This window comes from Saccopteryx leptura, chromosome 7 (genome assembly GCF_036850995.1).
Source record: "Saccopteryx leptura isolate mSacLep1 chromosome 7, mSacLep1_pri_phased_curated, whole genome shotgun sequence".
NCBI classification, from domain to species: Eukaryota; Metazoa; Chordata; class Mammalia; order Chiroptera; family Emballonuridae; genus Saccopteryx; species Saccopteryx leptura.
Genome location: NC_089509.1, coordinates 83,814,430 through 83,828,946, shown reverse-complemented (window position 1 = coordinate 83,828,946; position 14,517 = coordinate 83,814,430). Strand labels below are relative to the sequence as shown.

The 14,517-nt window shown below is 43.3% G+C and overlaps 1 protein-coding gene and 1 non-coding gene across 2 annotated transcripts; one reads left to right on the top strand and one right to left on the bottom strand.

Moving 5' to 3' along the window:
- Positions 1-4,628: 4,628 nt before the first annotated feature.
- On the bottom strand, positions 4,629-7,535 carry MARS2 (methionyl-tRNA synthetase 2, mitochondrial). The gene has a single exon (XM_066346010.1). The coding sequence runs from the start codon at positions 7,443-7,445 to the stop codon at positions 5,604-5,606; it is 1,842 nt and encodes a 613-aa protein (XP_066202107.1). The 5' UTR covers positions 7,446-7,535; the 3' UTR covers positions 4,629-5,603.
- Positions 7,536-14,195: 6,660 nt separating this feature from the next.
- Positions 14,196-14,271, top strand: TRNAV-AAC (transfer RNA valine (anticodon AAC)). The gene has a single exon. It is a non-coding gene; the product is annotated as a tRNA-Val (tRNA).
- The last annotated feature ends 246 nt before the right edge of the window (positions 14,272-14,517 follow it).

The window sequence follows — 14,517 nt, the reverse complement described above, 5'->3', positions numbered from 1 at the left end:
TCTCTGTCACTGTCACAAAATATATATAGTAATCAGAAAAATGTAATTGCTCATATATTATTTATTCAGTGTGTTGAATTAAGAGAATAGAACAATGATTCCAGTCTGTAACAATCATAAATTCATTTTTGAAAGCTCATCATGTTAAATCCCACAAACCAGTGATTGTCACTAATGGGGGTTACATGCATGGGGTTAGACTTGGGACTGGTATAGCATAAGGAGGTTAGTACCATTTCATTATACCGTAGGCTAAGAAAGTTGGCATCATCCACTTCCACAGTTATTCCTAGAGGTGTCATTCCAGTTTACTCAGTGAGTCTTCCAGGCCTTCAGAAATTTCACCCTAAAATCCTTAGTGGTTTGAAGGCAGGGCTTATCTCTCCTTGGAGCTATAATTTTCTTCTTGCAGATGGCACACTTGGTTTCCTGATCTCTCATACCATCTTACTCTTAAGTGAGGAGGTATCATGAACTTTAAAATCCATGGTGAGCCCTGGCCGGTTGGCTCAGCAGTAGAGCGTCGGCCTAGCGTGCGGAGGACCCGGGTTCGATTCCCGGCCAGGGCACATAGGGGAAGCGCCCATTTGCTTCTCCACCCCTCCGCCGCACTTTCCTCTCTGTCTCTCTCTTCCCCTCCCGCAGCCAAGGCTCCATTGGAGCAAAGATGGCCCGGGCGCTGGGGATGGCTCTGTGGCCTCTGCCCCAGGCGCTAGAGTGGCTCTGGTCTCAATATGGCGACGCCCAGGATGGGCAGAGCATCGCCCCCTGGTGGGCAGAGCGTCGCCCCATGGTGGGCGTGCCGGGTGGATCCCGGTCGGGCGCATGCGGGAGTCTGTCTGACTGTCTCTCCCCGTTTCCAGCTTCAGAAAAATGAAAAGAAAAAAAAAAAAAAAAAAAAATCCATGGTGAGTTAAACTGTCATAAATTAAATGAGGGTTAAATTCAGTTCATAGCCAAGTAGGGAACTTCTATACTATAGCCTTGCCTTACTTCGATGAAGATTCAAGTATGGCTGAGCAAAAGCTATTCATGGGGAGAGACAGTAGAGAGTACATTATTTCTAGTTGTCAGTGCATTAAAGATCTTCTTGGTGGGTAGCTCTTCCCAATTCCCTTTCCTCATCATGAAAATAGAAGTAGAAACTGATATAATCCTAATCAAAGTATTTTAAATATGGTCATTGATTCTATTAGATGGTTTCATTGATTCAGAGGCTCTATACAGGATAATGCAGGACAACCGAAACACAAAGGAAGAGTTGATTGTACCTTCAAATGGATTAGTCCCAGAAAGGAAGCCAGCTTAAGCCAGACTCATTGTGTTACCTTAGTTATTCATTGATTGCTTTCTCATATGTGCCTTGATCTCTGGGTCTACAGCAGAGTGAGTGACCCCTTGCTCAAGCCAGCAACCTTGGGCTCAAGCCAGCAGCAACCTTGGGCTTCAAGCCAGTGACCTTTGAGCTCAAGCCAGTGACCATAGGGTCATGTCTGATTCCATGCTTAAGCTAGCGACCCTGTGCTCAATCTGGGTGAGCCTGCACTCAAGTCCAATAAACCCACACTCAAGCCAGCAACCCGCGGGGCTTCGAACCTGGGTCCTCCGTGCCCCAGTCCGATGTTCCATCCACTGTGCCACTGCCTGGTCAGGCAGGCTGAGCTTCTTTTATCCTTTGTCTCAGAAAAGAATAAGATACTCTTCTTGAAAAGTTAAAATCCCCACTAACTAACTTTAGTTAACTTGGTTGTTATTGTTCTGGCCCTTCCAGCAATATTAACCTCAAAATTTGGTCATAAAAGTTAACCAATCCTATACCAAGCTCCTACAAGAGGAAGGGGCAGGCCTAGCTGTGTTGTACTGAAATGATATATTTGATACCATCTTTGTTTTTCAAGGCACTAAAAGGCTTTCTTCTAGAACTGCTCCCCCTAAAATAGACACATGGCTGTCAATATGTACATACCCTTTGTCAAGAGGGCAAGAACCCACTAAGATTTACGTTACAGCACCCCAGACCTCACCACCAACAGTTGCTCTATATCTGGCAGAATTCTGGAGGCATTACCTCCAGGAGGCAATTATAGGTAATCATACAGCAGCTTTATGGACCAAGTCTTGGTCAAGAGGCATAGCCTCCCCCCTAACTCAAATGCAGGCCAACTTACTAGGGGTCAGGCAGTCAAAGAGATCCAGGAAATCATCCCTACCTTAAAGGCAAGGAGGAATGCCTATTGAATGCCTGAATGCTTGGTACTGCCACATACTGCTCAAGTTACTTTATGATTACGTCCTCCTAGTTAGAGCCCCACAACCTGACCAACTACTGGCTTTACTAAAGTTTTAGAACTTCACAAATCTATAGAGCTATGTCCCACTCAACAGGTACAAATCCCCCCCCCCCCAAAAAAAAGACCTGTGCCTCAGGGCCCACCTTTCTGCCTAGGCTTTGTTGAGTACTTTTGCATCAACTGAGTAGTCAATTTATAGGCTCTTCTCGGCCCCTACAGTCACACAGGTCCATAATGAAAAAGAAGAGGCCAACCTCCAGAGTAACTGAATTTTCAGTGCAATCACAGATTATATCTATTTCTTGTTACTGCCTTTTTTTTTTTTAAAACAGGGACAGAGCGAGAGATAGATAGGGACAGAGAGACAGGGATAGGGACAAACAGGAATGAGGAGAGATGAGAAGCATCATTCAGTTTTTCGTTGCGACACCTTAGTTGTTCAATTGCTTTCTCATATGTGCCTTGACCGCGGGCCTTCAGCAGACTGAGTAACCCCTTGCTCGAGCCAGTGAACTGGGTCCAAGCTGGTGAGCTTTGCTCAAGCCAGATGAGCCCGTGCTCAAGCTGGCAACCTCGGGGTCTCGAACCTGGGTCCTTCCACATCCCAGTCCTACACTCTATCCACTGCGCCACCACCTGATCAGGCTGTTCCTGCCTATTCTTGAGACCTCCATATAGCCAAAGGTCTTCCAGCTTCAGAAGTGCCTGCTCTATAAGTTTACTTGTAGAATAGCCCTCTAGAATGATGCCACTTAAAAATTATACATTGCCACAACTTGTTGTGTGACTTCATAGATAGGACTGTAGTCTACTGACAGCTTGTTATTACTATAACGTGACATCCTGTGAACACCTGATTAGTGCTCTTTCATTACCTCCTGCAACACTGCCTATAAGAATAACCTATAATGAAAACTTGAGAGCCTCAAGTAGTAGTATTTGGGAGAAACCCCTTCTGGCCAAGGGATACAGAAATGCCTATGAGATGTTAGTTCTGGAGTAGTGGGAATACTTAGATGTCTACAAGTTGATTGTCTCCCAAAAGTGGTTAGGTTGCTGTCTCTTGGAAGTGCATGCCCTCAAGTTTTAAGTTTTACCTATCTTCTACTTGCCGATCAAACTGAATACATTGTACCTCCTACAGAGAATCAAATTGGTTCACCTTGCGTATCACACAGAATAGGTCAGATCTAACTTCCCATACCTCTTCACTCAAAATCTTGTCTTCTGTAATAATTATGCCCTTTCCTCTTTGAGTCCCCTCTTTTCTTGTGCCCTACAGTACAAAAGCTTTCTGGTAGCCAGTTAAATGCCTACATAAATGACAGATTGCACAAAAGGACTCCATTAACACCCAGCAAGCCAAGGTCCAGTGAATTGACCAGCACAAGGCCATAGGAAAGCTCAATCAATAGAAGACCCTATCTCTCCATTCATGACAGAAACTGTAAGACTACCTGAAGGGCACTTCAAACGCAGAGGATATCATTCCACTAGTTTTCCAAGTCATTTTTTTCTTTCATCCACGTGAACACATCCCATGTCTATCACCACTCTGCTCTATCCTGTTCTAAGAAACATATATTCCATCCTGGGGCCCAGTAATCAGCCCTAAAAATTCCAGCAGGTAACTGAAATATGTCATATGGAAAGCCAAGGATTCCAGTATGAAGAATAAGGAGGATCTGAAAAAAAAAAATTGTATAAATAATCCTTGAACCTTTAGAATGTCTTCAAGTATTCTTTTTTTAAGCAGTGTTTCCTAGCAAAAAGAAATCTCTCAACAGAAACGAGCTAGATAGTAGCAGATGAAATAAATTTGGGAAACGAGCAGCGTAATTGTGTCCTTTTCCATGAGCCCTCTCTGCTTGCCACCATGCTTAGAATGGATATTTCAAGGCAAGTTCTCATTTTAAATTTTGGCCTACCTATCCAGTCAATCACTTATGAGATACAATGCTGGCTTACTGTGTTATCGTCACTGTATAAATTGATACCTTAACATCTTCTCTGTGATGTTCTCTTATGAAGCCTTGGGAGATCCCTATATCCAGTTTGAGATTCTTGGAGCATTGATCATTTCCTCCCTTCACCATCACCTTCAACAAATGCAACAGTACATACCTGAATAAGGTACCTAAAAAGTTTTAAATTTTAATAACTTAAGTTTTAAAAGAGCAAAATAAACAATCAGTAAAAACTACTTTAAAGTGAATGTACTAACATTTATAATAACTATTCTACAATTTCTGTATTATATTATAGATACTGATTAACCAAAAGAAATCATATAAGGTAAATTATGTATGTGAATAACGAAATTAAGACTAAGAAATATAAAGAAAATACTGCCTTTTGGAACATTTTTCTGATTCTTAAATATCTCTAAATCTGTTATTAAATTTTTTAATGTTGAACATATCATGTACCTCAAGGGAACTTTATAGTTTATCATAGATAATCCAAACTTGATACATTTACTTACTTGCTTACTGAACATTTAAGTAGAATAAATATCCTTTTTCAGTAGTCTGAAGAAAACTGAGGATTCTGATCCTTTTTTTTACCGCTATCTATAAAAGACCAGCGGTTGTAGGTCTCTCATTTTAAGAAAAACAATGAAAATTTTCTTTAAATTCTGCAAAATTAGGAAGCAAAAAAATTCTCAAGATTCAGAAACCTCAATGTTGAGTAATTTTATATGTGAGACTAGAGCCATCAACTAGCTGGTTGAAGTGTAACGTAACAAAGCACAACTACTGGCCTATGAATAGTAACTAACAAAGTATAGGTAGTCGTAGGAACTGAAAATACAAACATGAACAAAAATCATCTGGTCGAGGACACTGATTTTTAAAGGTTTAATAAAAGAATCTTTTATCAGGAAACCCAAAGTAGGACTAAAAACTGAGGTAGGGGGCCTCCAATCCCCACTCTAATTTGCCCAGCAGAGGCCATGCCAATGGAAAACAAGCGATGCGAGGTAGTCTGGACATGTAACCTAACCGTGGTTTGGAAGGAGGCACAATAAGAAGGAATAGTATCAGCAAAGTTGTCTCTTACCCATCTTTTCCCTAGATACAGCTTAGAGACACTGGTATGCAAAAGACAGTGGTTAATGGACACAGAGAACTGAAGAGTCAGAGGTCAGCACCTGAAAGGTTATAAACTTCTTTTCACAGGGACATCGCTTATGTGCTCATTTGACACAACACTATAGAAAAACATTAATATACCTTTCCTGAAAATGCAAAATAAGAAAATAACATATTTGCTTTTTTTTACCACAAGCCATAAACCATAACTGAGTTTCTAGGTCCTATGGGCTTTCACCAGCCAGGACCTGGACTGGTCCAGTCGTGGAAACAAGAGCCCAGTTTCAGGTCCCAACCTCCTCCCTTCAAAAGGGCAAGGATGTCCATAGAATCGAGGCAAGAAATAGAGCTCTCCAAGGCCCCTCTCTGAGGCAGAGACCCCTAACCTGGACAGCAGCTTGTCAGCTAGGCTTGGAGTGACAGGTTGGAGCAAAGTTCCAAAGACTCGCAAACATTCCAAGGCCACATGAAGCACAGTACCCAGCCACGGAGCATCCACTGGGCTCTCCCAGTTCAACTTCCATGGTGCATGCCTTTGGACAAAGCCATTAGTTTGCCGGACACAGCTAGACACTGCCTCCAGAGCCTTATAGATCTGAAAGTTAGCATAGTGGTCTGCTACCTCTTTGGGCAAAGAGGCCATTGCGCTCACCAGAGCATAGTCCTCTGCCTGAGCACGAACTGATGTCCCCACCAACCCTGGCTCACTGGGAAAGCAGGTAGTGCAGAAGGCTGGGTAGGTCCCAGAAGGATTTATTCTACTGGCAGTGCATCGGTTCAAAAGACCTCCCAAAGCATCTGCCAGCTCAGAGTCAAGCAACTTAACCACCTTTTCATCATAGTAATCACAGTCCCAGCTGGGGACGCCCTGACGAAGAAGAAAGTAGCGGAAGCCATCCACAGTATAGCGGTCAAGGCAAGTTCTGGGATCCACCACGTTGCCCAAGCTCTTGGACATCTTTTGGCCACAGACTGTCCAGTGGGAGTGGACATAGATGCGGTATGGTGGACTCATTCCGGCCCCTAAGAGGAGAGCAGGCCAATAGATAGCATGGAATTTGAGAATGTCCTTGCCTATGACATGAGACGTGGTCGACCACCATGACTTGAACTGAGCATCTGGGTAGCCGATTACAGTAAGATAGTTTACCAAGGCATCCAGCCATACGTAGATGGTCTGTGAATCGTCCCCAGGCACTGGAATGCCCCAGTGCAAGTGGCTCCTCCTGCGAGAGACTGACAGGTCCGGCAGCTCTTCCTCCAGCCACTGAAGGACTTTGTGATGGAATGGCTCCGGGGTGATCACCTGAGGATTGTTCCGCAGCCAGCGCTGGAGCGGCTCGCGGAACTGGGAAAGTCTGAAGATGTAGTTTTCTTCCTTGGTCCAGGAGACGGGATGCCCGCTCTCGAGAGATACAGGACACGAATCTCCCGACGGGTCCGGCTGCCAGCTGACCTTGGTCTCTGGCAGGAAACATTCGTCAGAGGCGCAATACCAACCTTCATAGAGCCCCTTGTACAGCAGACCCCGGGCCTTCAGCATTCCCCAGAAGTGCTGCACTGCCACCCTGTGCCGGACCTCCGTGGTGCGGATGAAGTCGGTGGAGGAGATGCCAGCGTCCCGGAAAAGCTGCTGGAACTGGGCCGAGACTCGGTCGCACAGCTCAGTCGGGGCCAGGCCCGCAGCGGTCGCTGCCTGCTGAATCTTCAGGCCGTGCTCGTCTGTACCAGTGGAGAATCGCGTGGCGGCGGCGCTGGGAACTCGGAGGCGACGGTGGCGGCACAGAGCGTCCGCCAGTAGCGCCGAGTACAGGTGCCCAATGTGCGGCGCCGCGTTCACATAGAAAATGGGTGTCGTGAAGTAGGCGCGCGCATCGTGAGCGTCGTCGCCGGCACCGAGGGGGCCCGAACTGTAGCGGCGTGAGCTAGAGAACCCCGGGAGCGAGAGCCTAACCGCCAGTGTGCGTCCTAGCAGCCGCAAGGCAGAGATGCGCAGCATGGTGCAGACCCGGCCCAACCCGCGGAGGGGGCGTTCCGGCAGCACGTGTGAGGAGCGCATGCGCAGCGGGCCTCCCGCCGCTTCCGGCTGGAAAGCCAATGAAAACGGCCGAATCGCCGCCGGCCCGCCCGCCCGCGCCTCCCCTCCGCGGGTCTTGGAGCTCGGACTTTGCAGCTGCGTATTGCTGCAGGGTGACGGGGCTCTAATGTAGGCACTAGGCTAGGAGAAAGCTATGAAAGTGGGTAAATCCTTGGTTTTCTCTAACTTCCTGTATGTCCTGCTTTTGGGTTGTAATTTTATATTTAAAGATGTTTTCCTGTCTAGGCTGAGCTGTTTGTGGGCAAGAAATCTGTATTCGGGCATTTGTCAAACCCCAGTCAGGGCTAGCACAGAACAAGACTCACAGTGCCGTTTGCACCGGCTCTGGACATCGTAGGGCTCTGAAACACCTAAATTTTATCCGAGAACCTAGCGGACACAATCTGGGAAGGGGGAGGAAAGAGGAAGGAAGAAAAATAGTTACCTAGAGCACCTGAGGAAAGAATAAGAACCGAAAAAGAAAATCTTTAAACACGCTCAGTATTTGTTGATTCAACAAAAAAGATTTGTAACATGCCAGATCTTTGCCAAAGATTATTTAGCTCCAGGGAGGTGGAATGTAATATGTTATCACTGTGCAAATAAGGAACAGTCAATTTTCCAATTTATTTCACAAAGTAGTTATTAGTAATTTTCTTTTTAAATGGTTTTGGCGTTCCTCTTAGAGTAGGGTTTGTTTTGTTTTGTTTTTCATGTTTGTTTTTATTAACAGAACTCTAGCTCTATTGGAGGGGATGCTTCTGGAGCCCAGAATTGGATTAATATTAATCCTTGCCTCATGACATGGTCTCATCTTTGATCTATGACTAGCCAATTAGCCATTTTTTAATACTAGAGGTATTTTTAATATCTTTTTTAATTTTTATTCATTTTTTTAGAGGAGACAGAATGAAAAGGAGGGAGGAGCAGGAAGCATCAACTCCCATATGTGCCCTGACCGGGCAAGCCCAGGGTCTTGAACCAGTGACCTCAGCGTTCCAGGTCTACGCTTAATACTAGAGGCATTAATAATAAAATGCAATGGAGCAACCTGGGAACCCACAACTCAACCTAAGAACTAGAACTGGTTCTCTTAAATGTCCCAGAAGAGCAGCATTAGCAACACCTGGGACCTTATTAGAAATGCATATTCTTAGGCCTCACCCCCAATCCTCATCTTCTGAATGAAACTCTGAGGGTGGGAGCTAGCAATCCAAGTTTTAATGAGCTCTCCAGGTGATTCTGATGCACAGCAAAGTTTGAGAACCACTGAACTATATTAACAGTGATTAACAGATAACTATATTCAGATGTGTTTCTTTTCTCCTTCTCTTCCTGTTCTCCCAGAGGTAATCATTGTCAGATTTTGTACTTTTGTATTCATGTTAATATATATAATATTATATATTATATATGGTATATATTATACAGTGTGTCCGTAAAGTCATGGTGCACTTTTGACCGGTCACAGGAAAGCAACAAAAGATGATAGAAATGTGAAATCTGCACCAAATAAAAGGAAAACCCTCCCAGTTTCTGTAGGATGATGTGGCAGCATGTGCACGTGTGCAGATGATGACGTAACACCATGTATACAGCAGAGCAGCCCACGGCCATGCCAGTTGAGATGTGGACGGTACAGAGGAAAGTTCAGTGTGTTCTGTGGCTCTCTAAATTTGAATCTGTGACCAAAGTGCAATGTGAATATCGGCGCGTTTATAACATAGGTGTAACATTACTAGGTGGGATAAGCAGTTGAAAGAAACCGGCAGTTTGGTGGAGAAACCCCGTTCTGGTAGGCCATCAGTCAGTGACGAGTCTGTAGAGGCTATACGGGATAGTTTCCTAAGGAGCCCTAAAAAATGTGTGCGTGAGCTCACATCAAACTGCACTGAATAGGTATGAAACTGAGAGAGTTTTCCTTTTATTTCGTGCAGATTTCACATTTCTATCGTCTTTTGTTGCTTTCCTGTGACTGGTCAAAAGTGCACCATGACTTTACAGACACACTGTATATATTATATATATAATATATATTATATATATGATGTCTAAGCAACATATTCTTCCATTTTGCTTGTATTTAGACATTTTTTTATGCATATCATACTACATGTAGTCTTCAGCTTGCCTTTTTCACTCAACATTTTGTTTCTAAGATTCATTCATGCTTTTGCTTGTAACTCTAGTTGAGCCATTTTGACTGTGTTATAATAATTTATGAACAATGGCATATAGTAAATTGGATCTGATTTTTTTGGTGATATGGAAAGTGGACCAAATTCTCTGTAAGAGTTACATTAAGGACATCAAATATCCTGTGGGCATTTAGCTGAAGTGCTTTACTTGATCCAGCAGTTTAAGAAGGGAAGTGAAGGATAGGTGAAACTTAAAACTGGAGGGGATGTACACCTCCAGAACTAGGAAACAAATCCAGCCTACGTGTCAGAGAAATCAGCTTCTCCAACAGTTCCTCCCCTGACCCCCGCACTTCTTCATGGAATCTATTCTTCAGCATTGAAGCATGCTATTTTTTTCTACTTTAAAAAAAAATTCTCAATTCCTATTGTTGCTCCATTTCTTTCCTTCCCTTTATAGCAGAACTCCTTGAAACAAACAGCTGTTGATGCACATTTGATTGGTTTGTTTTTCCTCTTAGGAACACTACTGCAACTAACTTTCTCATATATTTTCTGATACTTATATGCTAAAGTTTATCTTGGATATATATATCTAGGAGTGAGATTGCTGGATCATAGAGGATGTGGATGTTCCATTTTGAGAGATAATGCTAAGTTGTTTCCCAACATGGTTAAACAAATTGACATTCCCATCAGCCTCACACCCTTAAAGGGGCCTCTCCAATTCTTAGATTTATCTAGTTCTTAATTTGTTGCCATTCAAACAATAAAATGCTACCTCACTGATGTTCATAGAAGCAATATTTACAATAGCCAAAAGGTGGAAACAACGCAAGTATTTCATCTGATGAATAGATGACCAAATGTTATAAAACCATACAGTGGAATCTCATTCTGCCATAAAAAGAAAAGGAGTATGGATACATACCACCAAATAGATAAACCTTTCAGCATTATGCTAAATGAAAGAAACCAGACACAGAAAATAACGTATCATAGATTCCATTTGTATGAAATATCTAGAATAGACAAATGATTAGAGGCGGATAGGAAATTAGTGATTGCCATGACATGGGAGAAAGTTGCAATGGAGAGTGAATGCTTAAAGGATATGAGTTTTCCTCTTAAGGTGACAAAAAAGTTCTGGAGCTAGATAGTGATGATCATTGTACAGTATTGCCTGAATTGTACAACACTTTAAATGGTTATAATGATAAATGTTTAATGTGTATTTTATGACAATAAAATGTTATCTCATTGTGGTCTTGATTTGCATTTCCTTAAATGAGCCATCTCTTCGTGTATTTATTAAACTATATGGGGTTTTTTTGCCTATGAAGTGCCTATTTATATCAATATTTTGTGTCTACTTTTTTATTGGCTTGTCTTTTTATATAATTATTTTCAGGAGTGCTTTATATATTATTGGTACTGTTTTTTTACTGGTTGATATTTTGCAAATCATCTACCAATTAGTATGTAGTCTTCACATTAAAGAGGCTTAAAGCATCAGGCCATACCCATTTATTGGAGGCTCACAAACACAATTATCTTACAATTGTTTTATGATTAATCATTTATGGTTATTTTATGACTATCATTTTGCCTTAAAAATACTCCTAGTTGTGACAGCATGGATGGACCTAGAAGGTATTATGTTCAGTGAAATAAGTCAGTCAGAGAGAGATAAATACCATAAACTTCACTGATATGTGAAATCTAAAGAACAAAATAAACCTGAAATAGACCTATAGAAACAGAGAAAACTGGTGGTTGTTGGGAAGTGGGAGGAGGTTAGGGACTGGATGAAAGATGGAAGGGAAATTGGGGAGATGAGTGAAAAGATGAAAGGATTAAGAGCTACAAATTGGTAGTTACAGAATAGTCACAGGGTATGATATAAATTATAGCATAGGGAATATACTCAATAATATAATACTTGCATATGGTGTGAAAGGAGTACGAGATTTATAATGATGATCACTTAGTAAGTTATATAATGTTTGATCACTGGGTTATTCACCTGAAACTAACATAATGTATGTCAACTGTAATTGAAAAACAAAAAAAATATTTTAAAAAATACTGTTAGAAAAAAAAATTTTAATTTAGTACTATGATGTCAGCATAAATATTTATATTTTCATATAAAAGCATAAAATTTTGGCTTCAGCATATTCATATTTTCATATAAAAGCATAAAACTTGCTTTTGATGTTCAAGTATTTTATATAGAATTGAAATTTTTTATATATGATATGAGGTGGGCATCCAATTTCTTCCCCAAATAGATAACCAGTTATTCCAGTTCCATTTCCCCACTGATATACCATGCCACTTCCACCATATGTTACATTTTCACATATACCATGTTTCTGTTTCTAGGCTGTCTATTCTGTTGCATTGGTTAACTTATCCGTGCTTTGCTAAAAACATTTAATTACTTTAGCTTTATAGTAAATCTTAATATAGAAAGAACCAATCTCTCCTTTTTATTCCTCAGAAATATCTCATTCTTGACTTTTTATCTTCCACATAAATATTAAAATCAACTTGACAAATTCCATTCAAAAAATGCCTGTTGGGGTTAATGTCACCATTGCATTAAATCTATAGCTTAAGGACAGGTGTCAAGGGCTGGGAGAGATATAGTTACAATATTAAGTGTTCTTTAAAATATGCATATCAAAGTTCGGGGCAAGATAGCGATGGAGTAGGTGAACATACCAACTTCCACCCCACAGAACCAAAGTGGATTACAACTTAATTTTAAAAACCATCATCTTAAAAAAACCAACTTTGGACTAAACCAAGAGGACTCTTTAACCAAGAAACACTGAAGAAGCCACACTGAGACTGGTAGGAAAAGCGGAAACGTGGAGAGGGCTGCCCAGCTCACCGGAGCGAACGGCAGCCGGGAGAGACTCACGTGGTGGGAAGTGAGTTTGGCAGAGAGGGAAGGGTACTGGGCCCCAGGAACAAAGCCCCAGCCTGCAGCCCCAGAGCCTAGAAGATGTGAATGGACAGTGTTTAGCTGCGAAACAAGTCAGGATACTTTTGTGAGAAAGAGACAGATTTCTCAGAGCCAGGATTCCTCTTAAAGGGACTTCACAGAACACCTCTTTCACAACCACTAACCCAGGACTCTGGGAGACTAGGAGAGTTGAGAGGACTGAAGTAGCAGGAAGAGAGTGTAATCTAGGAGACACAAAGAGAAACACTTTGAGGGATAGCCACCCTAACTCGGGCTGAGTCACTCCCCAAATCTAAAGTGAATATTTCCCCTGGAATCAGCAATACCAGCAAAGGGAAGCAGGACACCAGCCAAACAAGCTCTCCCACGGCACTCAAAGCAGAGTCATTTAGAAGGAGGGAGCCTTCAGGATTACAGTATTGAGTGCTGAGGTCTGAGCAGCAGCGCCCCCACCCACACTGCTTGCTTGAGAGCAGGCAGCAGCAGGACGTGAAAGCGTATCCCATAGGTGGGTGCAGAAGCCGGGCCATCCAAAACTGAGGCCTGGTGTGAGCTCAGTCTCGCCAGGCAAAGGCAGAAGGGGCACACAAAAGTGGTCCAACCCGTCTGTGGGTAGGGTGAGCAAGAGCAGTCCTGCCTGCAATCCCGCCCACCGGAGAAAGGCAAAAGCTGGGGAACTGCAGAGACCCACGGCAGAATGCAGGCACACAGCCCTGCTGGTACACAGACCCAGGGCTTGCAGCCAGTGCCCAAGCACAGCTCCACCTGTGGGGGCGGGGCGAAGACCGGTGGAGGCTTGTGGACTGGGCACGTGAACACAGCCCCTCCCATGGACGAGAGGTAGAAACTGCAGCGACAGCCGCAGCAGGCTGGCCCCAGCAACGCCCATACCCAAATGCCCAAGGCAGTGGCAGAGGGGGTGGCAGGCCTACAGACAGACCACACCTAGTGAACACAGAGGCCAACCCATTGGACTCCAGTGGCCACACCCTTTTTATACATAAACAGAATGGGAAGGCAGATAAATTCAACCCAAATGAATCAAGAGAAATCCCCAGAAAAGGACTTGAACAAGTCAGATATAACAAATTACCAGATGCAGAGTTTAAAATAATGGTTGTAAAAATGCTCAGAGATCTTTGAGGATGGTGGACATAACGACACCTAAATAAAGAGATAACAAGTATAAAAAAGGACATTGAAATAATAAAAAAGAATCAGTCAGAAATGACAAATACAATATCAGAAATGAAGACCACAATGGAAGGAATTAAAAGTAGGATGGATGAAGCTGAGGATTGAATCAGCGAGTTAGAGGACAAGATAAAGGCATGGAAGCAGAGCAGCAAAAAGAAAGACTCAAAAAGTCAGACTCAAAAACTCTAAGAGAACTCTGTGACAACATGAAGAGAAATAACATCCGCATCATAGGGGTTACTGAAGAAGAAGAGAAAGAACAAGGGATAGAGACTTTGTTCAATCAAATCACAGCTGAAAACTTCCTTAAATTGATGCAGGAAAAAGTCACACAAGTTCAAGAAGCACAGAGAATTCCATTTAAGAGAAACCCAAAGAAATCTACATGAAGACACATCATAATTAAAATATCAAAGCTAAGCCCTGGCCGGTTGGCTCAGTGGTAGAGCGTCGGCCTAACGTGTGGAGGACCCGGGTTCGATTCCCGGCCAGGGCACACAGGAGAAGCGCCCATTTGCTTCTCCACCCCTCCGCCGCGCTTTCCTCTCTGTCTCTCTCTTCCCCTCCCGCAGCCAAGGCTCCATTGGAGCAAAGATGGCCTGGGCGCTGGGGATGGCTCTGTGGCCTCTGCCTCAGGCGCTAGAGTGGCTCTGGTCACAACATGGCGACGCCCAGGATGGGCAGAGCATCGCCCCCTGGTGGGCAGAGCATCCCCCCTGGTGGGTGTGCCAGGTGGATCCCG

What these genes read in the sequence shown, in the direction of transcription:
- MARS2 (XM_066346010.1), bottom strand. Translation starts at nt 7,445, where the DNA reads ATGCGCTCCTCACACGTGCTGCCGGAACGCCCCCTCCGCGGGTTGGGC.